Source organism: Acanthaster planci, linkage group LG04 (genome assembly GCF_054643075.1).
Source record: "Acanthaster planci isolate LZ-2023a linkage group LG04, COTS_SCS, whole genome shotgun sequence".
NCBI classification, from domain to species: domain Eukaryota; kingdom Metazoa; phylum Echinodermata; class Asteroidea; order Valvatida; family Acanthasteridae; genus Acanthaster; species Acanthaster planci.
Window position 1 is genome coordinate 20,364,336 of NC_141780.1, and position 24,884 is coordinate 20,389,219.

General features: G+C 41.7%; 1 protein-coding gene across 3 annotated transcripts; it reads right to left on the bottom strand.

The window, feature by feature from the left end:
* Positions 1-157: 157 nt before the first annotated feature.
* Positions 158-24,857, bottom strand: pxk (PX domain containing serine/threonine kinase like). Of its 3 annotated transcripts, XM_022249262.2 has the most exons (14): positions 24,561-24,857; positions 21,186-21,236; positions 19,277-19,511; positions 18,407-18,558; positions 15,998-16,177; positions 12,927-13,028; positions 12,189-12,350; positions 11,510-11,627; positions 11,152-11,230; positions 10,336-10,459; positions 9,871-10,030; positions 9,408-9,464; positions 6,628-6,696; positions 3,746-3,880 (listed from the first exon to the last, which is right to left on the bottom strand). In XM_022249262.2, exons 1-13 carry the CDS (start codon positions 24,660-24,662, stop codon positions 6,677-6,679), a joined length of 1,542 nt encoding a protein of 513 aa, XP_022104954.1. In that variant the 5' UTR covers positions 24,663-24,857; the 3' UTR covers positions 3,746-3,880; positions 6,628-6,676. The 3 variants fall into 3 exon arrangements, with proteins under 3 accessions (XP_022104952.2, XP_022104954.1, XP_086991391.1); XM_022249260.2 differs by lacking the exon at positions 6,628-6,696 and having other exon boundaries at positions 158-3,880; XM_087135265.1 differs by lacking the exons at positions 3,746-3,880; positions 6,628-6,696 and adding an exon at positions 6,713-8,252.
* Between the last annotated feature and the right edge of the window lie 27 nt (positions 24,858-24,884).

A 24,884-nucleotide genomic window follows, 5' to 3' on the forward strand; every position in this document is an offset into this window, starting at 1 on the left:
GAGTTTGGGACATACATGTACTCCGTAAAATCCCTCACGGTTTGCAAAATGGTTACAATTATTCTTGCTTTGGCTGGATCTAGTGGCCGTTGCAGATCACAAGTATTGTCCTGACGTGCACATTACAACAGAAAACACCTGGACAAAAACACACTCATTAGAATAAAGAATATCTTCTTTAATTACAGTTTTTCTTTAAGTACATATATTGCGTAAACTTTTCATAGATTCTCCTTACATAAATTTGAACAGTATTCCGTGTCTGGGATTGTTTTCTAACAATTTCCAATGAATCTTATGAATGAGTCTTAATTATTAACAGCATGTGTAAACTTCAACAAGAAGCGATATATTTGAGAAAAGTAAATTCCTGCATGTAGAAAACGGTGACAGCTATTGATTCTCTTGAGTACAGAAAAAAAAATGCATCTCTCTCTGCATCTACCTGAAGACAAAAATGTCTATCCTATTTGCTGACAATTCAAATTCCAAGAAATGGCCTCCAGAACTCTTGAGATTTGGCACCAATCCAAGATAGTATTTCTCGTATATCACATCACTCCGTAGCTGAGCGAACACTTCTTTCACATGGGATGCTTCACAGAGAGGCTTTTTCATGTACTTTGTTCCTCAATAACCAGATTTGAATGACCTCACAAAATGATCACACAGCATCCATGCTTTTTCAACATTATGAAGAAAAGATTGGACATGTTTCCCCCATTCAAACTTTTCTAAATTCATGCATACTTTTTCCCACATGTTCCGCTCCCCACTGTAGTGAATCTTGAAAGGGCAAATAATCTTGTACCCACAATACTAGGTCGAGTCTAGAAAGAAATGCCCCAGGAAGCCCACAACTGGTGGCTTGGTGAATATCCCAAGGATGCTTGTGCTATTTTCAACCAGTGATCTGTATGCAGCCTATGCTACAAAAACACCTCAGATGTCCAAATCAGCCAACCTCATCCAAACAGGAGTTTCACTGAAAGCGGCAACAGTGTGAAGGAAAAGAGGACACACTACTGTCAATCCTGAAAATACACACTGCGGATAATACGGAACACTCCAGGAGCTTCCCGTGTGACGACGAGATTTTCTTTTTTCTCTCCATGCAACAATGTCTCTTGGAAAGGCAAATCATTCGTGCACATTTGATACACAAATATGCAAGGTGTTCACAGATGTACACACAGCCAATGGTGTTCATTTGTCAATCCAGCGAGGGAGGGCGGGGGTGTCACTGGTGGAGGTGGGGGGGGGCTACCTCTTAATGGAACAGATCAAGACGAGTAATCTGCCTATATCTGAGCCATTTTGCAGGCATTTGTACTTGGAATTGCCATCTCCAATTTACGTATATCTGGAGGAAATGCCTGAAAACATCTACAATCTGCACATCAGGAAGAAATTAAAACAACGGTATCACATTTTATGTTAAAGCATACAATGGAAATCTGTTGAATAGGAATGAATTTCGCATAGCTATCTCATATAAACAGTTTTTTCTGTACAACTAAATGATTAAATTTCAATCTCATTTCTAAAATATCTTCTTTAGCAACTTTTTTTTCAAAAGCTCTAGATCATAAAAACTATTTACATGAAACTTCTGTACATGTCAAACCTCGGCGTTTGTATGAAATGGCCGTTACTTATCTAACTGCTGCGGTTGCCTTGAAGGGAAATACTCTAATTTCCCTTGGTAACATAAATTTCCTTAAAAGGATACGTCATAACAGTACATTAAAGTGCAGCAAAGATAATGTCCCTTAACCACTCGGTGCCGGGGTTCCTGGTACCGGATTCCTTGGGTTTGTACGTATAGCCGGGCTGCCTGAAATCGGACGAAAAAGCTGGGCCTTTTAACAAAAAACCATACTCGGAACAAAAGACCGAGCTGCTGGGAATTGCTGTCATTTTTCAGCTGGCATTAGCGGAGGTAATCCGTCATTGTTTTGAAACGATATACCACTGTTTGCGGCATTCAGTGCCCTTGGATTATCAGAGCGGACAAAAGTGCTCCAGCAATCCAGTGATGAGCGATACACTACCACTGCACGCTGATCCGGCCGCATTTGAAAAGACGGCACTGCTATTCAGCAATGCACTGGGCCTATTTGGGAACACAGGGAATTACACAACACCACACAATCTGGGCTCCCCTTACTAGGTGGTAGGCCTCGCTACAATTCATTAGGCATCAATGGAGGTTGCCCATCAGATTAGAGTAGCCACCAGAAAGTCATTTGTGTGGGTGTAAATGTCCAGTAAATGAAGTTATGAATTCCTGAAGAATTTTGAAAATGGAAAATCTTGAAAATCACCCGGAAACTTGTCCCGCATATTCAAATTCTACCTGGCAGGGAGTGGTTAAGGAACACCATACATCACTATCACAAATAGCAAGTTGACATCTATTCAGATCTGTACTTAACGAAACCCCAAGCCTGTGTAAGATCTCAACTTATTTCCAGACTTTCAGTTCTTTTTTCATTATCTACAAGAACGAAAGCCAATCACGAAGCACAATATACTATTCCAGTTGCAGATTACTAATAAGGCACTCAAAATGACTGTACTCTCTGTAAAATCAGTCAATCATAGGCAGGATTGTGAAAACAATAATAAAGTTTGCTGGAATGTGATTTTCTGATACATCCAATTTAGTATTTGAGTGACAACCTGAAGAGTTCTACAAATGGACTTGTCCAACCCACCTGTATATACAAATGTGAACATAGGGAAGCTGCAGGAATACATATTTCTCTCATGCATTTTAAAGAAATAACTTTTCTACAAAAGGAAATGGCATATCTGCTGATCTTCATCAAAGCTAAAAACACCACATGAAGTGAAAGATTAGTAGGAAGTATGAATTTAAGCCTTTTCTGTTCATTACAAAACACAAAAAGATGCACAGAATTCTTCAGCCCACAATACTGCGGTCAACAAGCCGCAGACTGGTAACTTGCTGACTCTAAATTACTTTGACATTGACATTTGGTTGGCATTCAGACAGCATCATGACTGTGTCATCCAACGAAATGTGACACAACTTCCAAAACATCGTAGACTCAGTGTGGATTGAGTACAGTGACACAGAATAACAAACAGAAAACTCAATTCCAGAAATTATTGGGGGGGAGGGGAAATCAAAAACAATCAGCTTGCTTAGTTCACAGATAACAATTACCTCTAATATGTTGCAAAATTCAGCAATCTTAAGTGATAGTTATTTGTGGCCCAACCCTAAAAAAAAAAATGAGTTTCAAGGCCACTTTTTTCAGCACTTCTGTCTTAAGTTTGCTTTAGTAAGAGTCAGTTGAGCTGTTTGGGGTGCTGTGGTCATTATGAAGGTACAAAATGTTCAGATTTCCTGTTGATTTGCATTGTACAAGATTCTTTCAAAGACCTTTTGCACAAAAATGGTGCTGACAACTTTCAACTTACTTTGCCAGGTTGGGCCACATTTTGAAGAAAGCAGGCAATCATACTGCAAACAATTCTAACACGTGTTCATTTCATTGTGGGAAAAAAATTAAATGAGTTTGGATTCTCCAATATAAAAAGTAAAATTTTTAAGTCTCATATAAATTTTTCGCGTCAAAGTGTTAATGACTATACGCCCAGGAGAGCTGCATTTGGCACGTGATCCTGTCTCGTTAACGTCGGACTCACAACTTAGGGGCACTGCAGTCCTTGGTGACGGCCTTCTTTAGAGCGCCTTTTGAAAAGCTTTGAATGGAGCTTAGCAAGGCCCCTCTTTCGCCCGTGGCTGCTGGCCCGGGGGGAGGGGGAGAGCCCGGGGCTGAGAGAGAGGGTGGGGGCAGGGCGCCGGGGGATCCGGGGGCTACTGGAGGGGGTGGAGGCTGGGGGACTGAAGTGAGAAAAAAAGCAAAATGGTAAATCAATTTGACACAATTTACAGTTGACTTGAATGCTGTTGCTTTCTGGGTTATACTGCGTTTTTGGAAATTTTAACCAGGTTAAACAAGAGGAAACACAATGGAGAAAATAGGAAATAAAAAGTGTAACTGAAAAAGATTGCTCGGCCATTGCCGGAGAAATGACAGCTGCATTAACTGACAGAAAGTTATGTGAATAGAGCTACGTGCACGGGATGGAAAGGTGAAGACTAGGGATTGAAACAGTGGAGAAAACAAATACAGTAATGCAAAGGTACTCTTATTGACAAAAAGTTACTGCTCTAGTGACTTCTGTCATTCACACAAGCTGAAACTACTGTCTAAAAGCGATCATCACAACAAAATGAAAGGCACGCATAAACCGGCGACAAGACATGAAATAATGTAAAAGCAGCATTCACGACAGAAGCAGTGGTTCAGCGTCAGCTGCAATTGCAATGAGAGAAAACAGAATGAACCGGCAGTGGCATTCTTAAGCTAATGTTGACTGTTACTCGACATCAAAGACAGGGTTGGCCTCTCTCTGGCTTTTCACACAAAAGAGCGCCCAGTTCAACCAATACAGAGACTTGCTTTTCACCAAATTGGCACCAAGCAGCGTTGTAGTCGTGACCTTCACAAAACCTCTCAGGCCCAACACAAGACCTCTAGTCTCAATACAAGTCACAGGCTTTTCAAGTGAACTGGAACAAAAGCATTCCTTTGTCACTGTTCACCCTTTTACTTATGACTGGTCTTAAGGGTGGTGTTGGTCTTGACAATAATATGGATTAAATTCGTGACAGTTTTCCGTGTTCAAAAATTGTTGTCACTTTTAAAAGTACTTATTTAGCGCTTTGCCATGAGCTTATCAACTGTCAACCTTCATGAAGCCACTACCTCTCATAAACATGCCACAAAAACATCATCATGCCTGCCATCTTGACACGAACTCTGTGCAACCTTGGTGAGACAAGCTACTAATAATGAGGTGCGAGTGTTCCCTTTGAGTAAACGACCAAACCAAATCACTGCGTCTGGTGCACTCTGCAAGAGCGACGTGCTTGAGGATACATTTGGTGTTTTGTTGAACTTGGTCGAGGGGCTGCAACAAAACTTCATGCAAGTGTGACACGGCCATTTGCAATATGTGAACTTTCCCAAGTTCCCATCCTTACGTTACACACTGCCTCAAATGTGATGTCCGACTTGAGGGGCTCACACAAATGCAAGACATATACCTGGGCCAGTCAGACGTCCATTCAGAAATTCTGAAACTGCAACACTTCTGAAATGTCTCCGAGTAAAAATTTTTAACCCCTTGCTTCAGTAAGGCTTCAGAATGGACAGTTTTCCGACCGAATTTGGATTAAAATCTAACTCCAGTAGGAAAGTCTAGAGTTTAAATAAAAAACAACCCAGTGGTTGCTGGTGAGTGGCTCTTGTGAATGTGAAGATCTGAAAGACGAAAGAGTTATGACCACCCACGGAGGAGGTTAAAACAGAGAAAGTAAGTTGACTTCTTGAGAGAGTGCAACATGTTAGTATCACAGGATGCCCCATTGATACATTGAGCAATTCCTACACCTGTGTACCAATAAAAATTGGATATTTCTTAGTGTTAATTGGGTTGCAGGTGTAAGAAATCCAAGATGATGTTAACGTCTCCAGGCTGACATTATTTCACCAAATGCACAAAAAGAAAGTCAAGTCAAATTAGATCAAACCCAAATTACCAAGAGTGAGTCTTGTTATTTCAGTATTTTTGTCCTTCATGTCTGGTACGAATGTCGGCAATGCACTTGGGGCTTGAGTTACTTGACTGGATGCGACAAGTAAATCTAATTATTCAAAAGGATCATCAGAATTTTGCCCACGCTTGTGTCACAATCAAACAAAAAACTCAATCCGGAGCAAATACGAAAAGGATGTACGATCAAGTTTGATGACCTGTGCATTCACGTTTTGCTATCCATCAACAGCAAGCACCTTAGAAACAATCTTCAACCTGGCGATATGACACGGCCAGCAACCTGACCTTTGGCCTCTACTAACAAAGCTGCAGGTAGTTTTTTAGTTTGAGCTGACACAATCTATGGGTACAATAAACAATTAGGATACTCTACTGACTGAAAAAAATAAACCCAGAATTATTGGCAGAAAAAAAAATGCAGACAAGCCACAACACAAAATGGTGCTGCCAGGAGACTGAGCATGCATCTAGTACTATTATGAACAAAAACAACAGTAACATCACAGTTTACACGAGCTATGCAGGGTGCCCACTGTAGCTCAGAAGAAAGAAAGATTCCCAGATTATTTTTTTAGAACCAAATCTCTATTCCCAGCTTTGAAAGCAATCTCCAGAGTTTCTCCATAGAAGTTTTTGCTGCCCTTCTCCACTACCAGTTAACAGAGGTGAATTGAGAAAGAGTCCTGGGTCTGGCCTCCGAAACTTTGGAGATTCATAAACATTAACAAGCTTAAAAATGGGGCGTGTTTTATTCTTAGAGGGCTTTTGGCAAGGAAAGGGAGTCTTGTACCTGATGGGAATGGCACAAGTACCATTTCTGATTCCCTTTTAAACTGATTGATGTTTATAAAACCCTTGGTGACCAGGCGCGGAACTCTTCTCGTAACTTGTGCCGTCCATTTTCTCCGTGAATTTCTGACACCAGTGAGAGCCCTGATATTGAAAACTATGGTCACACGCACACACCTACACACGTGTTCGTATTCATGGCTAGTCTGGCTGTTGCTGGACGCACTTAAGTCTTTGCGCTCGCCTCTGGAAAAAAAAAAGTTCGGTTGAAGACACCAGTTAATGGAAACGGGTCATGCTGACACCAAATGGGTCCAACCTTGCCATAAAATTCTCAGACATGTCAAACGTGTAAGTAGATTCTCCTAAACGTTAGGGGGAACAAACTAGAATACTTATATACATGCACACTTCCCATTACGACTGACATTCTATGACCAAAAAAGCATGAAACCCTGCCTTCTACAGTACTTTTATAACTGGATGCTAATAGGCGTGCAATTCTCCAACCTTCTGGAAACATTCCAATGACGATGCAGATATGTTCATGCTAGCGTACTCTTGCCGAAAGGGTGCTGACGATGCACAAGAGAACCAAACTTATAGACCTGACAACATCTGCTTTGACGAGATGTCCCCCCTCACCGGCAGAGAAGAGATTACTTTGCGGGGCTAATTTCAACTTGGTCCATAGGGAACACGCGAAGACCTTACCCAACTAAAGCGTCCTGCGCCCAACGCACCTGAACCTGAGAGAGCATGTAGTGTTTTCTCTCCCCAGGGGATGATTATTCCTATGTAAAATCTTGCCCTTTCATCATCTGGCAAGGAGCAGATTGAAGTGAAACTAGGAGATGTCCCAATGAGACAACTTTTAGTAACAAACAGTTGGCTTAATACAACAAATGTCCACATCTTTGGCACTGACCACTGTGTGCTCACGAATGGACTACAAATAACTATGATGTTATTTATAGTCCGTCCCATGTTAATTCGCAAGTCTAGTCATAAGCACAACAGGAGATGAACGAACAACACGGGAATATCTACGCCACAGTTCAACTTAACCCTAACCCTCCTGAATCCTTCACCTGTTGGAGGATTGAGGAGGGTTAGGGTTAATGGTGTGAGACTGTGCTTGGGGCCAGATTATTTAGGACTGTCAGGATTGACAAAAAATGGCCGAAAAATACTGCCAACATGTTCTCACTTTTTTGGGGGGGGGACTCAACATTTATAACCATATTGCAACGTAAATATCAAATAATACACAAAGTCAATTGAAAGATTTTTGACTGCAAGAGTGAAACTTAAATTGTGAAAATTGAAGAGAAAGTCTGACACAGGAATGCCTTATTTAGACTTTGTAGGCAAAATCATGCATCTACTGCATACAGTCAAGCTGTACATTTCAGGTAACTGTATTCTGTATGTCTGCCATCTAATGCTGAAAATTCTGTAACTAAGTGTGCCAGTCGTTGATGACTGATCTGAAATTCATTTCCATTATTTGCAGTCTCTAAGGCAAGCCAAGATAAGAGCAGTGTCTGATGTGTGGGTAATGCCAAGATTTCATGCCAAGATTTCTTGAAGAAAATCCAAACTGCTTGTGTGCCGATCGAATAACCGTGCCACGATGCCATGCTGGTACAGGAGCAACCACACAAAATTCTCACACAGGACTCTTTGAGATGGGCTTGTGAGAGAGCTGTGTGGTCGTTGCCGTGTGTTTTTGCGCTTTGATGGGGGCATTCGGTCTCACCTTGGCCTACGCTTCTTGCGAGGTTTACGACAGGATTTCACTACACAATTGATAACGAGACGAGGGGGGGGGAAAAGCAACCTTAATCTCTTCCAGAGTTTGGCATAAACCTTTCTGAGGCAGAATACATAAAAATTAAGAGAAGATATAAATTCAGTTTCACAAATACCGACTTGTTACTGTCAATCAAACAGTACATTTGTAATATTTCTCACAACCTTACATTTTTCTACATTCTAGGGTATAACCATGGTGTGAACAAACTTTTAGGACTCGGTGTGTGTGTGTTCAAAAAAAGGGGAATAAGCATGTTAAACGTCAACCTGTGTGAGTTGAGGCACACTTTATATATAAACCTATCAGCTGTGCCTGTGTATACATATGGTCAGATCGTGTTGACGAGTCCTCAGCACGGAGTTCCTGGAAGTCTCCAGGGATTTCTCGTGAAAATATCAACACGCTCTGGTACTGCTTGTTGCAAGTTGGCATCACATGCGCAGATTAGACATGGGCATACATTTAAGCGCAGCGGAGCAATGTGATCTTGCAAACGGTCATCTCACTACCAGACAAGCTGAGCTGGAATCCAACTGAGCATGTCAATATTGTCAACAGTAAACCACCAGAGGGCTCACTCCAAGACATTGCAATTTGAAGAAAAGTTGAGAATACATTGAAGCCGCACCAAGTTTATGTACACATTGAGGTATCTATTCTTATCTCTCCACAAAGTTTGCTACAAAGTAGTGTGCATTTTGTGGGTTTTCCGTTTAGGATCTTCACGGAGTGACAGAGTTTCTGTGAGTGAAGAGGCTTTACACAGAAGCTAAAGGAAAATGGGAATTATGTGATAAAGTGAAGAAATAGTTTAACATTCTGTGCCAAAGTCGGTGCAAAATATTGTCAACCATCCAAAGAAAGGGTATACTGGTGTCATCTTGGATTGCATCTAGACAAGCCACATACATGGCAGAACACTGCAGGCATGGACAACGACAGCCAATTAGGACATAGCCTGAGACAAGTACTTTTTAATAGACTGGTGTCTATGAAGCTGCTTGTCACACTGCATAGAAATACGCTTTGACTGCCGGAGATACGTTTGAGAAGAGGCGAGATGCTTAAAATGGCAAGGACAGTCAGAGAGAATGAAAAATGCTAAATTGTGACAAAAGCTGTTATTCGTAGTGCCTACCTGATGACGGCGATGAGGGCGCTGTTGATGACGGACTGCTCACACCAGATGCCGTGCCTGAAACAGACAGGAAGTCAGTAAAATCGCCACTTGGAAGACAGGATATCGGGCTTGTAGGGAACAAGATTTAAATTCCACCCAGGGAGCACCTGCTTCTACTCCCCGGGCGATGCCCTTGATCTCGTCTGTTGCTCATTACTGAGAAAGATCCAGAGATTACTAAATGCATGCTGGTCAGGGGTAACAGCTCAATATAAAGCACTCCCGGAGTATTTTCATGCATGCCCGTGGTATGTGTGAGAACAATGATTGCCTTTGGTTGTGTACAAAATAGGCTTCCAGCGAGAAAGTTACATCTACGGTCGTGGTGTACAGACCTAAACTCAACTCAAGACGTATGCTTCGGCCACAGCCTCCTCTGTGCTTTCTTCCTTTTATAACTGTCACTGGGCATTCGACTCACCATTAGTTGAACTGTTTGTCGCCCCGTTTGTCTCGCCCTCAGTCACACTCAGCTGTTGCTCTGACAACCTCTTCTTCGCTGATGCCTTCTTCCTCTTTTTCTTCTCTTCTTCTGAGTTGTGGTGGGCGTGGGCTTTTGAAGCCCTCCTCCAACTTGAAAGCTGTTTTTTTTTTGGAGGGGGGAGGAAACGATTAAGGAAACACCCATGAGAACAGGCTCTAGCCATTCAAAGTGCAAAAACCACTCACCGCAAATTCTGAGTTCCCCCAAACCTTCAATCCTAACTTCCTCCCAACAAATTTCTTCAAACGCAGAATTCCTACATAACCCCACAATCAAATTCAACTCAAGCACCACATTTCCCGAATGCACGGAGCTCACCCAAACCAAACTCAAAACGCGCATACTGAATTCGAATTATCTCTGCACTTACACGCCAGTAAGGTAAATGCAACATCGACTTACTTGCTTCTGGTCTGCCTTGAGCCGTTTCTCCACCCCAATTTCCTTGGCCATCTTCAGCGGCTCTTTTAACTTGCTGGACAGTCTGAACTGTGGGGCTGTTGCGACGGAGACATCGCTGAACAAGCTGAAAGACAGACAAGCACAATCTTTCCATATTTCTTTATTCCCAAAAGCAATTTCACATAGACCTTTTGCCAGTGATGTCACGATCGTGCTGGACCTATGATGTGTTGTGATGGTAATCAGTGCATAGTGTTGCGATGGTAATGAGTGCATAGTGTTCTGATGGTAATCTACCTATTCAAGATAAACTACTCAAGAATGCAGCGTTCGCATGTGCGCTTGCGCGTGGTTGAAGCTGCGTGGTAGGAATAGATACGATCACCGTGGCCAAGGCGGTCCATAAGTGGTGGTTTTGTTTACATACAGTCACATGGGTGAAAAAGGTCTATAGAATTCTCCTTGAGCCTCCCACATTTCCATTCTGTGCCGCACACATGGGGGGACATTCTTTGCACGTGTAACTTTCGAAGCCCATGCACAAGTCCAATGGAAAGTTTAAAGGGCTAGGTTCCACCTTCCTCAATCTTGAAAAAAAAAAAAAAATCCTCCAATTCCACCTTGTGAAAGGTTAGACTTGGGGATGACGTGGCCCAGCCTTAGCGATTGTTATTCAAAAGGACTTGAATGCAAACTACACAAGCAACTTTCTACGCCAATACGCTTCCCAGCTTAACATGACAACATCTTGTGAACATTTAACAAGACTTAAATAGCATTTTCACTTAAATGCCATTTTGACAGAAGTTTACTCACGGATCGGCTATAAGGTCATCGACTGTGGGAAGGCCACTTTTACAAGATTCGGATGTCAGAATTGACTCAAGAACAGACTCTACCAAGGCAAGAAAATCAAAAGAGGAAACTTGAAGCAAGCCAGGAAAAATACAGCCGCTCAGTCAGTTTAATTTTATTAAAATAGCTGTCTTTTTGCTTAACTCTCTTTGCAAAGGTTCTCAGAGAGTTATTTTACAGTCAACATACTTCAGTCTACTTCAAATCATGCGGCTGAGTATGATTTGACTTTTGATCTGACTTGTGACACACTCAATTACAACTTCGCTGAGATATACCGGCGGCATTGCCGACCCACACGCAAGGGGCTACCACTTACTGATGGGAGGCGGCACCGTGTGAGGGAAGTCATCCTTGAAGTGCTTATTCAGGGGCATTCCAAACACCATCTCAAAGATGACGTGGCCAAAGCTGTACACGTCTATGGCCTCTGTGGTCTGCAAAAAGGAGGATATGCTTCTATGAACGTTCATTTTACACACCATTGGTAAGTCCAATTGCTTACGAATAAATCACACTGAAATTACATGGGGTGGAAAATGTACCACAATTAACCAACATGTTTTGCGTTTGATTTATTAAAAAATAGCACATGTGAAATGGACATTATCAGACAATTGTACACATTTTCACACCCAATACTAGGGAACAATTAATGATCACTTCAATACAATACATGTTAACATGAATATGGGCAATACCTCTTTGGCTCCATGATTTTAATGTTTTTCCATGAAACTCAATTAGATAACAGATTTCTGGTTGTGTATTGGAAAATGGCCTTGCTGCCTCGTGATGATTTGAAGGGCAAGCATACCTTACACTGTATATAAATGTAACTTCAAAACTGGCTGGGTTGCACAGTTTTATAAGATTTTAAGTTACACACTGTACAACATGGAGGGGAAATGTTAGTGCTCACTGGTGGCCGCTTCATCCGTCAGCAACCAGTAGATATGATCGGATTACAAATCAGGAATGAGATCTCTTCCACTTACGTTGATTTTCTTGTGCTGCACAATGAAGTCGCGGTAGTAACACGGCAGACCGAGTACTGAGTTCTCGATGTCCACCAGTCGGCACGTGTTACCCTCCAGGATCACGTTGCCCGTGTGTAGATGGCCGTAAGGTATGCCCTTCTCCTGCAGGAACTTCAAGGCCTGCTCGGAGAGAGGGCAGGAAAGGATGCTACTGGTTACACACTTGGACTTCAAATGGAACCATGCCTGCTCCCCAAATGACAATTTTGGGGGGAGTTTATTTTCCCTGTCTCTAATTGCATGTATGTAAAAATCTCCCAAATTCAGCCTCGCGCCTTAGAAAACCAGTGAAGATTTAAGACATCAACAAAGTCTTTGGCTCTCCCAAACATTTGCTCCTGAATCCACTGGTCACTGGACTGCATTGGCCCAATCATCACCAACTAGAGTGCACTGGACAAAATATTAATTCACCCATAGCTAACCACAGTTCTTCATCAAAATTTCACCCTAACTCCTGCAGGTGAGTTACTAGGAGCCTTCCTCATCCTCGCAAATCCCAACGCCATACACGAACGCGCACATACATGGATTCCGTTTATTTGTGGTGTGCCTAATCCCATGTAAAACAGTCAGTGTACTCGTGCTGTACTCATCCTTACAAGATTCCTAGAAAACCCTGGTGCTGGAGTTTGATTGATTGGGGATTGTTAGGGGTTAAACTTCACGGACAGTGGCATGAAATTACCCACCCACCTCGAGGATCTGTCGTCCGTAGGTCTTGATGTTCATCAGGTTGAAGGCAGTGTAGGACTTGGGATGGCAGTATTTTCTCAGGTAGTGGTGCTTGGGCTTAGACTGGGAGACACAAAACAGAAATTGAAAGCTTTGGAGTTGAAATGCAGCAGTAGCAGAGAGAACGTCTTTTACCGTGTACATTAAAAAATTGTGTGTGCACATCTATAGTGGCTTGAAAGAAAAAGTTACAATGGACAGACCTAGTCACGATGGACAACCCTAGTCACAATGGATAGACCTAGTCACAATGGACAGACCTGGTCACAATGGACAGACCTAGTCATGATGGACAACCCTAGTCACAATGGATAGACCTAGTCACAATGGACAGACCTGGTCACAATGGATAGACCTAGTCACAATGGACAGACCTGGTCACAATGGACAGACCTAGTCACGATGGACAACCCTAGTCACAATGGATAGACCTAGTCACAATGGACAGACCTGGTCACAATGGACAGATCTAGTCACGATGGACAACCCTAGTCACAATGGATAGACCTAGTCACAATGGACAGACCTGGTCACAATGGACAGACCTAGTCATGATGGACAACCCTAGTCACAATGGATAGACCTAGTCACAATGGACAGACCTGGTCACAATGGATAGACCTAGTCACAATGGACAGACCTGGTCACAATGGACAGACCTAGTCACGATGGACAACCCTAGTCACAATAGATAGACCTAGTCACAATGGACAGACCTGGTCACAATGGACAGACCTAGTCACGATGGACAACCCTAGTCACAATGGATAGACCTGGTCACAACGGACAGACCTAGTCACAATGGATAGACCCTGTCACGATGGAAAGACCCAGTCACAAGGGACAGACCTAGTCACAAGGGACAGACCTAGTCACAATGGACAGACCTAGTCACAATGGACAGACCTAGTCACAATGGACAGACCTAGTCACAATGGACAGACCTAGTCACAACGGTCAGACCTAGTCACAATGGACAGACCTATTATTATGCACAAAACTCACAGACATGCACACATTCACCATCTTGAGTTCTTAACTGTAACCCACTAGGGTGTATGTAAAATTATATTGAAATCAGAGGATTTGGAACTGTTGGGGAATAGCCTACGTGGAACGCACTGTACCACTGGAAACCTTGTTTCTAAAACTGAAGCAACAAAAATCCATTTCTTTCTGGCTGAAGAGTAGAACTCTCAACATTGGATCTGCTGTCTTTTTTTGTCACAAAGTCTGGATCTACAATATGCTTTGCCACTTTGCCGGTGTGAGTCAGTGAACTCTCAGCTGACAGCCATGTAAGGCACATCCCAAAAGACATTTACAAGACAGATTGCCACCTGATGCCTCCTCATCACAACTCGCCTGAGGCAAACCGAAGGATCAGATGTGATGATTGCCATGATTACTGGCACGGGACAACCAAGTGACTATCCTCAGAGAAAAGACATGTCTTTCCATCTACTAGCTTTAAACAAGAAATGAATCTGGACTAAACGAATGATCATTACGGTAGTCTCTCTAAGATAATAATCCATTGCATGAAATGCAGGCAACAGCTGACTGCACTTTGAACAGACCTGGGACCAATTTTAAAGAGCTGCTTAAGCAGGGGGAAAAATCCTTACTTGATAAATCAGGTAACCAGCCAAAAGTCCATGTTATGTATATTGTTTTGAGATCATATTTGACTGTTTTTTGATTAGCATGACTATCAGATAGAGTTTGAGCTGGCAACCGTTGTTTATTAAGCCAAGTTTTTTCCCGCATAAGCAAATTTTGTGCTTAAGCGGCTCTATGAAATCAGCCCCAGTATGCAGTGCACAGGTCAGTGACAACTAGAGTTTGTCCATGTTTACTGCTATGAAAGCAAATATTGAAAAGCGAGACAGTGAAACCTGTAACAGGCATCAGTGCTGGACTCATCTCTGCGCTCGTGCACAGCTCTGGCAAGACATGACTCAGAACCATAAATAAAGCTTTCAAGGTCTGGCCTCTGTCGGGTTTGGGTTTCCAAGTTCAGATCTAAGTGCATGGATGCCCACAGGGGGAGTCACAGGCAACATGAAAAATTCATGAAAAATTCTTCCCTGCTTTCTTTCCAAACATGACTGAAACCCTTGACATTAAGAAAAGGTTCACAGACAGAAAATAAACAGATAACTTTTTGCTCAATCCATTCCCAGATTTCCACTCTCTCCGAGCTGAATGTACCTGTAGCAGTGAACCAAATTTTGACAGGCAAGAAACTGAAGGCATTTCTTTGAGCAAAAAAGACATTAACAGTTTCATCAAACTTTAACTACTTTTTCCTACTATTCTTACTAACCTTTACCAGAAACTCATGCAGGATAGCAATTCAGGATAACTGCGACATGTAACTATTTTACAAATTGCAAACTGACCTCTGGGGATGTTTTTTGCAAGAAGACTTTGAGCAAAAACAAAAAAAGACAAATTAATTTCATCACACAGCAAAGGTTATTTCTGCTGTTTTAAGTGACCTTCATATTTTACAAAACCTTCCAAGTAATGACTCATGGTGACCAAAATATATTTCTGTCTAAATTTGTGATAACCACAACTTTAAATAAACAAATTGCACATTTAGGGGGGGGGGAAATGGGGATTTCATGGAAACTTCCTCAAATTCTAAAATATTCAATCCAGTATACATAGTAATCAATGACCCATTCTGTTTACTGATGTAGAACTCAGGGGAGTGAGTGGCCACATGTACATATGTAAGAAAAAGTGAAAACAACTAGCAAGAACCTGAAACTTAGAAAAGTTCCCATTTTGTGCAAAGCACACATACATGTACAATAAAGCTGAACTTTAGAGCAAACATCTGTTAAACAGCCGAATTCTCACATCCCTGAGAATTCTTACATCCACATTTACAGTAATGGTCATTCTTGGGTCCTCAATCTGTCAAATTACTGCAAAACTATGGGCTAGATTTTGAGAAACTTGCTTTTAAAAAAAATTGAAAATCTGTGCTCCCAAAAAAATTGGCTTGAGACTTTTACCTTGCAGATGAAATCCCTGAGTGTCCCCGTGGCATGGTAGGTGCGTATGGCGAAGCCTCCAGTCTCGTTGGCAGATGCAAAGGTGACGGGATAGATGTAGGGATGCTGGATGGTGGGCAGCACCTTCATGGCCTGAAGAATGTCCTTATCCTCCATGACCTTGTCTGGTCCAAAGTCGGACTGCAGCAGACAAGAATACACCATTAAGGCCTGTGCACACTTCATGCCAATGTGAATGGCAAGCAACTCTGATGCTACAACATGTCTGCAGCTTTAACTATGTGCTTCCATATACCCGGTTTCGGGTACCTTAGGTTTGTACGCATGGCCGGGGGTGCCCGAAGTTGGACAAGAGAGCTGGGCCTTCCGTACTCGGAACAAAAGACCGAGCTGCTGGGAATTGCCAACATTTTTTTCAGTTGTCAATAGCGGAGGAAATCCGTCATTGTTTTGAAATATTATACCACTGTTTGTGGCATTCAGCACGAGTGGATTACCACTGGGGAAAAAAGCACTCCAGCGATGAGCGATACAATACCACTGCATGCTAATCTGGCCCCTATTGAAAAGACTAGCGCACTGTGCTGTTTTGGGAATAAAAGAAAGTTACATAACACTGCACAATCTGGGCTTTTTTTTAGAAGGCGGCAGGCCTGGCTGAAATACTCAGGCATCAATAGATGTTGTCTGTCAGATTAGAGTAGCCACCAGACAGTCACTTGATGGGGTTTATGCGTTCAGGAAAAAGATAAGAATTGTGGAAGATTTTTGAAAACCGAAGATATTGAAAAATCGCCCGTATGTAGGCACTGCATTTTCAGAAGGCTCCTGGCAGGAAGTGGTTAATAAATGCGACAGAGTCGAAATAAGTGCCATTAAGTCAATATAACATGAATCGCGGAGTCTTCAAAAAATGCACCCTTCACACTTGCAGCCACTACGGCAGATGGGAACCCCACAATTTAACTGATGCTCTTTCCCGATTCATAGAAATGCAAAGCAAATTTGAAGATGCAAAACATCTGCTGCGAGAATCAGCAGGGTTTAAATGTGCTCAACTTTTTCAAGTGCCATAACATTAACCACTTCGTGCCGGGGCATTTTTCAATGTTGACGATGCTTGGCTGGCATGACTATCATTTCTTCCGTTTTCAAAATCCTTAAAAAATTCATCATTGCGTTTAACGGTCGTTTATAGCTGCATGAAGTAATCTTTAGGCACTACTCTTAGTTGACAGGTGACCTTCATGGACACCCAAGTATTTCAGCCAGGCCTGCAGCCTTGTAAAAAGAGCCCAGATTGTGCGGTGTTATGTAAATTTCTTTTGTTCAAGAACCTGGCTCAGTGCACAGCTGACCTCTTTTCAATAGGGGCCAGATTAGTGTGCAGCGGTGCTGTGTGGCTCGTCGCTGTGGTGGTGGAGCGCTTTTGTCCCCAGTGGTAATCCGCTCGCTCTCAATGCCCCAAACCCTGGTATATGGTTTCGAAACAAGGCTGGATTATCACCACTTTTGGGAGTGAAAATGTCAATAATTCCCAGCAGCCTGGTCTTTTGTTCGGAGTACAGTCTTTTGTTACAGGGCCCTGTTTCCTTTGTCTGAGTTCGGAGACCCCGGCCACCCATATAAACCATACGTTTCCGATCCCGGAGTCCCCGGCAGGAAGTGGTTAATATTTGCGATAGATCAAAAATTCACTTGTCTCATTTGTATTCACACTAACATAGATGTACCCATCTTTGGATCAACGGGAACCCTTTGTTTGGATTCCTATTAATTAAGGTTTTACTACACCACACATTATCTGTAACAAATTCAAGCTAACACTAGAAGAAAATGTGTTGGTTCAGAAATATCGGTAAGTATGCAATATAAAAGAATAAGATATTCTTCACATGTTTCTAAGAAAGTTGTAGTGATAATTCTGACTTATTATGATTATATTATATTAATATTATATTTATAATACTTATTATAATTATATGAACAGTATCTAGTTCAAACCCAAATCTTATATGAAACTTTTTCAAGTTTAACTTATGACGAAAGCATAGAAGCTGGTACAGCTGGTACAAGTAGTCCGGAAAAGAGTGGCTAGTCTTTTGCATCTAGTGGAAAAACAGGCCCCATAATCATTTTAATGGACTTTGTTGCGTAATTGAACAATTATAAAAACGGTATACCGATCCCACAAATAACAAGTTGTAATTCTTCGCCTATTCTAAAACCCCTTTTCTTTCATTCTAAATTGTAGAATGACAAAGTCAGATTTATTGCCAAACCAGTTCACTACACCTTTGATAAACACTTCCACCACAGTGATTTCTTTTCAGATCTATGTTCAGTTGTAAGTACAGACAGCTGTGCACTTTCAAGCGTTAAAAAAAAAAGGTTGGTTCCCTGACTCACCCAGGCCAGTATTTGTCTGACTTTGGGCTGGTCCTTCGGTCTGATCAGGAAGTAACTCTTGCGGATTCGCCAGCCGATATCTCGGAACGGCTCGACCACTTCCCAGTAGGGTTCCGACCGGAAGAACATGGACACGTGCTGCAGGGCAACCTCTGTTATTGACAAGGGAGGAAGTTGATAGGAGGAGGGGAGAGATGGAGGAAGGAATAGGTGAAAAGGTAAAAGGACATCCGTGAGTGTAATAAATAGACCGTTGGGAAATCCATGAAACACATCTGTCATTGATTTGTTGATGTATGCCATTTACTTATCACTTCTGTTTATTATTTTTTCTTATAGAGTCTCACAAGTCGACTGCCGTAACTTTGAAACATTTATTATTATTTATTTATTGTGGATGCAATAATCCAACAAGGTTCTGTGAAATGAACACTACATGTGAGAATAAAAGAGCAAGAACACTTCAGCGTGATGGAAGTCTGGTATGACGTAATCAATAATAAATTCATAAAACCTCTGGCTATAAAATTATACTCACTTTTTTCCCCGTGTAAAAGATGGCCAAAATTCAAGTAACATAAGCATTTTGCCTCTTTTACATATCATACCTCATCTTAACACTTCCCCAAAAACCACCTAAAAAACTATTTGCTTGCTATTGCTTGCTATACCCTCTGCTCATCTGACTTGAATTAATTAGCTAACCTCAGCAAACTCGATAGTCAAATGGTCAAACACATCTGCACTGGTAAGCAGAAAGACATGGGTTCAGGTCCCACCTCGGTAAGCTTGTGAATTCCACTGCAAGCCCTTAGACAACACTGAGTGCACTATGATCATAAGGAATAGGGCAACCAAATCCAATCCCACCTTGTAAGTTGGTAGGGTAGTTTGTGGGATCCAGGAACCTCTTGATGATGATGCTGGTTGCTAGGAGATGGTGGGACAGGATGAGGTTGAGGTACTGCTGCAGGCTCTGCTGCCGTTCGGCGATGAACTCTCGGTCCATGTTGCCGAAGACCTTCTTGGGCGGGAGCGGCAGCTCCAGATTGGTAATCTTTAGGAGCTCATGGAGTGTGACAAAGTCACTGTACCTCCGGTTGATCTGAGAAGGTGGGGAAGATTTTGATTAGAATTAGAACACCAAAGAACACACATCAAGGTCCCAATTTCATGGATTTAATGGGATTGCTGAATCGATATTGCTTAACAAAGCAAAACTCAGCTAGGAACAAAGTCAGAAGCTCTAAGCATCATATGTACATGTATTTTTGGGTGGTTTCCTGTTTTTGCTGAACAAATACTTTTGTGCTTAGCAGATGTCAGTGCTTTGAAGCTTTGTGAGACTGGCCCAAGGATGGATCTGTGGGTTCCATCAGTGAATTTCTTACGCCTCAAAACTACTGTATATCATCTGCCCCAACTGACTAACACGGTCTAAGGTTGGGGACTCTAGAGGTGCAGTTGGGCTGTCCCAACTATACAGGTAGCACAGAGTGTCAATGTGTGTCATAGCATGTGTCAGTACGTCACAGCATGTGTCAATGTCATTTTGTTTGCATCAGCAACTTGTGCTTACCGAAACTTGTTTTTCTTTTTGTCACAGATGACATTTATATCACTGTAGAAGGATTATTTTAGAATGGAGTCTCTGCACTCCTTTTACAGGTACATGTATCATGATCAAACGGTGTATAACTGAACTTATTGTTGCAAAAAGGACATCATGATTTTCTTTGGGAAAAGATTAATCTTATAGAATCTAAAAACCACCTTTCAGTCAGTTGTGAGTAAATTTGTTGGATTTGGGTACTTAAAAATGCAAATGCTGCAACTGATATGATTGATTCTGAGACAGGGAAACAGGATAAAAGTTGGCCCACCGGTACATGTGCAGGAAAAAAAGTGATCTCCCAGGGTTTCACCAAAAAATAAATGCCCTGATGATGTTAAGTGATTTGAACAGGTTCTACAGGGTCACTCACAATGGGCAGGGCAAACTCATGCACACCACTAGTGGCAACGTTTCTAGACGGGCACATTTCCTCTGGGAATCTTCGGGGTAAAGTTGGACCCCTTCTTTAATAATATGGTCAAAGTTGTGGCTTACACAGAAAATGAGCTTCAGTGACCTGGGAGCGAGTCTACACAACTCCCCACTCAGTGCACCAGGTCAGCAGTTTGTACTGCCAAACAGAGCAGAACAGATTGTCAAGGGCACGCGGCTGTTAGGAAAATTATGTCTTCAGTGTCCTGGCCTTGCACACAATACATGTGGCAGTCAGGTGCCTCCTCGTTTTCAATATTGCACACTTGTAATAATATTCAAGTTCACGTATGCATGACTTCTAGTCAAACTGTGGTCAAATGCCATGAGACCTCGTACATGTAGTACTGGTACACTGCTGTGTATTGTAATACATACAGCAATTGAAGAATGGTTTACTGAGGTGCATTTCTAAACTACAGTCAATTGTAGCCTTGTCTGAACTGGCATTGCATGTTTGAAAGTGAAACAAATTTCATGGCACTGACAGTTTGACTTTTATTTTTGTCGTAGTAACGTTCATCATTACTCTAGTGAATTCACTCCAAAATCTGCCTGAAGGATGCATGGGACTTGTGAGTCATTTCTGCAATTTCCCACTTGGCCAAAAGTGGCAAGAAACACTTTTTAAGGATTTGCTGAGTATGCAGAAGAGAGCAGTGGCTCTGGAAATTTCAAGCAATAAATTCTTTCTTTCGTTGAAAAAAATGATACTGTTATAATAATTTTTACCTGCCAGGTTTTTTCTGGAGCTATACCTCGCTGGACTTTGATCACATAATCCTGAAAAAATGTTCAAGCAAAACAGTTATATTTAAAAACACAGAGTCAGTCATTCTGTAACTTTTATCCACGAGTAAAACAATGACGACAGGATGACAAAGAAAATTAAGCACAAAAGTAATTGAACTCTGAAACTGTATACATGTATCTTGTGTACTATAATCAGACTGACAGCGCAAAACGCTATAAAAATGGGCTCTGCAGATAAATGTATGTTAAACAAACCCCAACATCAAAGAATAACTCCCAAATCTGAATGCTGCAAAGCAAATAATCTGCATAAAGTTGATGCAACTTTGTGACCAAGTCCGAGTTTTTCTAAATGTACATGTACATCAAAACTAGCATGGAAGAGAAATTGGTATACTTTAATATTTTGTTTGGATTATTTGTGATTACAAGTGAGGGTTTTTCAAACTCTTTTTTGCCTCTCGCTAAAGCCCAGCTCTGCCATGAAAACAGGAAAATGTGGGCATTCTTACAACTTTCCTCAACTGCGTTCTCATTAATTAGAAACAACAGGGAAGCTGGATTGGTAATTACATGTCTCTCTTTGATCAATTACTTCCTGATGCACACACACGACAAATCTTTCCGTGCAAATGGCACACTCTTTTTAATGAACATTACATAAACTCCTTCATGTCAGCAGCACTTGTAATAGGGAACAGGAACCAATATGTCGTCAACAGACCCACAGGAAAAAACTTTCTAATGAAAATAAAAACTGGCTCTCGGGTTCTCATGATGTACATGTAAGAGGATTTTGAAGAGGACCACAATTGTTTCTACGACTGGATGTTGTCATGAATCCTAATGGTGCCAGTGTGTATTAAACAAAACAAAGTAGTGTGCACAACACATAAACAAAACCAAAACAAAACCAGAACATAAAACCTCCCTTGCTTATATCTTATTTTTTGCATTCACAAGTTCCTCATGAGAATCCATGGCAGTAAATACCTAACCAACAGTGACAATGTACAGTGCATGTGCCATGCATACACATAAAGGTATCCTCACCAATAACGGCACTTGGTGAACCATAGGTGAATGCAGCAAATGCGAAAGTTCTGGTTAATATGTAATAACATGTAAGTTTGCAGCCAGGCATGTGTCTCCCTTCCTGAGGCAATGATTTCAGGAAGAGAAATCACTACGTCAGGTCAGACACGTACATTGCAGGCCTACTGTACGTATGCAAAAACAAAATAAACTGGATTTTCTTGTAATCTACATGTACATGTAGATGGAAGATAACCACTTCAGTCACCAAGGAATGTCAAACTTGCCAGCATTATCCTGTAAAAACAACCCATGTGTGTACACTTTAAGAATGTCAAACCCCAGAGAGGATATGACTCAAAATCATTGAAATGGTGCATTTCAAAGGGACCAGGAAACTATGGGCACTTCAAGTGCTTTTGTACACTTGAAGGCTTTGATAATAAAATTTCTACGGCCCTTCCCTTTTTTACTTTAAGTGTACAGGGAGCCAATCCTGTTACTCCCTTTCCAGGTTGTTCAATTGTGACAGTGGAAGTGTTCCTTGAACATGTTCTTTTTATTTTGGCCATGCAATGGATCTTTCCCATGAAATATGCAAATTGGATGGGCGCATGCGCGCTACTACCACTGGTTGGCAAGTGCAGCCGTCAACACTGTCGGTAGCGTAGGCGAGCTGCTAGTAACCATAACCTGGAGCGTTGACGGTCAGTTAAAACCATATGAAAGCCTTTGCCCGATACTTGAGCATACTTTTCTTGAAACTAAGTGAAGTTTTCAGTGTCCTGAGGTTGGAAGGTAACAGTTCTTTGTAAGTTTGGCACTCATGTCAAACTATACTAGCACAGAAACGGCGTTAGTGACGCGCGCATGGAGATTTGTATTGTTACGTCAAAGATTTAAGTACATGTAACTTTGCCAACCAGTGGTAGTAATGCGCATGTGCCTACCTTATTTGCATATTTCATGGTAAAGGTCCATTGTCACCCCAGTTTACAACTGGTTTTCATCTGCCTGTCCTTTCCCAGCCAAGGTTAAAAACTGCCTGTTGTTGGACTTCTAGTATTTTTTTGCGACTGACAACCCTACGTGTAGGTGGTATTTGAAGCCATACTGGTATTTCCATTGTACTCACCAATTAATGCTAGAGATTTATGTAACATATAAAGGTTTATAATTTTGGGCCAAGCAACAACTGCCAGTCCCAAATGCCTTTTGCTTTTCCTGGACATGGGTGGATGGATGGCAAGATAAGATACAGGCTTAAGGATTTTAGACCAGTCTCATGGGGTTTCTGCGTAGGTGTCCTGATGTCCAGGGAAGTCTTTCAAATGCTAATTTGATCGTCTGTGGTAGTGACAAAGTTTGGAAATGTTTCTAAGCCCAAAATACGTACTATTTTCAATAAACACTTATATTTGCCCAATACACAAACCATGTATAAGTTTCTTACCAAAAAAAAATCGGCTTAAATATCACAACACATAAGCAACAATTTTGACACCTATCCCACCGCTGCCACCATGCCAGTGGAGGGATAAGGATTCCCTGGACACACTATAGCCAGAAAGTTGTGAAACTGCCTTGTCAGATAAATGACGAAGTTTAATGCGCAAGGGAAACCCACAAGGACTGAGTAAAACTAAAGACAAAGACTCAAAGGTCAGAGGTCACCAACTCCAGAGGGTGCAATCATTACTACTGCCTGGCGTATCTACGTGGACAATTTTGGGGAGAGAGTTTGGCACTTGAATAACATTTTACTGGCTCCATGACCAGCCTGAGCACCACAAATTTCATGTACATACACATACAATAATCATTACTCAGTTTTACACATTGCAAAGAAAAGTTACTAAACTTTCCCTGATTTTCGCCTTAAATTCCAGTCTGTTACAAATTGAAAAAATCAACCACAACAACCATATGAACCAGCAAAGTAACCAAGGCATGGATGGAAGGTGTAAACATCCTAGGCGTACTGTTAGTGTTACTATCTTGGGTGATGATTTATTATGGTAAGAGTTCTAAATATCACTCATCTTCCCTTGCAGAAAAATATTAGCCAGCAGAAAAATATCAGCCATCAGAAACAAGTCCCAAATTGCTAGAAAAAAAGTCTAATTTAGCAATGAAAATATGGAAATATTTACTCAAAAAACTTCTTAAAATGTTCAGACCAGTCACACTGGGTTTGTGCATAGGGTGTCAAGTGATGCTTTAGACCTATAAACTCTTTTCGTTTATTATTTCTTCTTTACACCCGGCCCATCTCACTTGGAAGTACGAACGGCAGTGCAAAAACTTACAAAAACTTACAATGTGTGTTTCCACGTTCTGCGCGGCTTCTATCATACACTGCAGGGGGGTGGTGTCGTCCAGCAAAACTTTGGACGACTTTCTCTTCTCAAACAGGCTCATGGCTTTCGCAGATTTTGTCCAGAATATTAGGTGGAAAAAGGCATGCGCCTCCTCCTGAGTTCAGGAACAGGCGGCACTGTTTATCTCACTTTGAAACAGCGTGAAAGACCAATCATCACTTTTTACATTATCGGCATTTGATTCCACGGACTGTCTGCATGTGATGCTGAGTACAACTGTGATTCACTAGAATCCACAATAAACAGGTGCCAGTCAGCGACG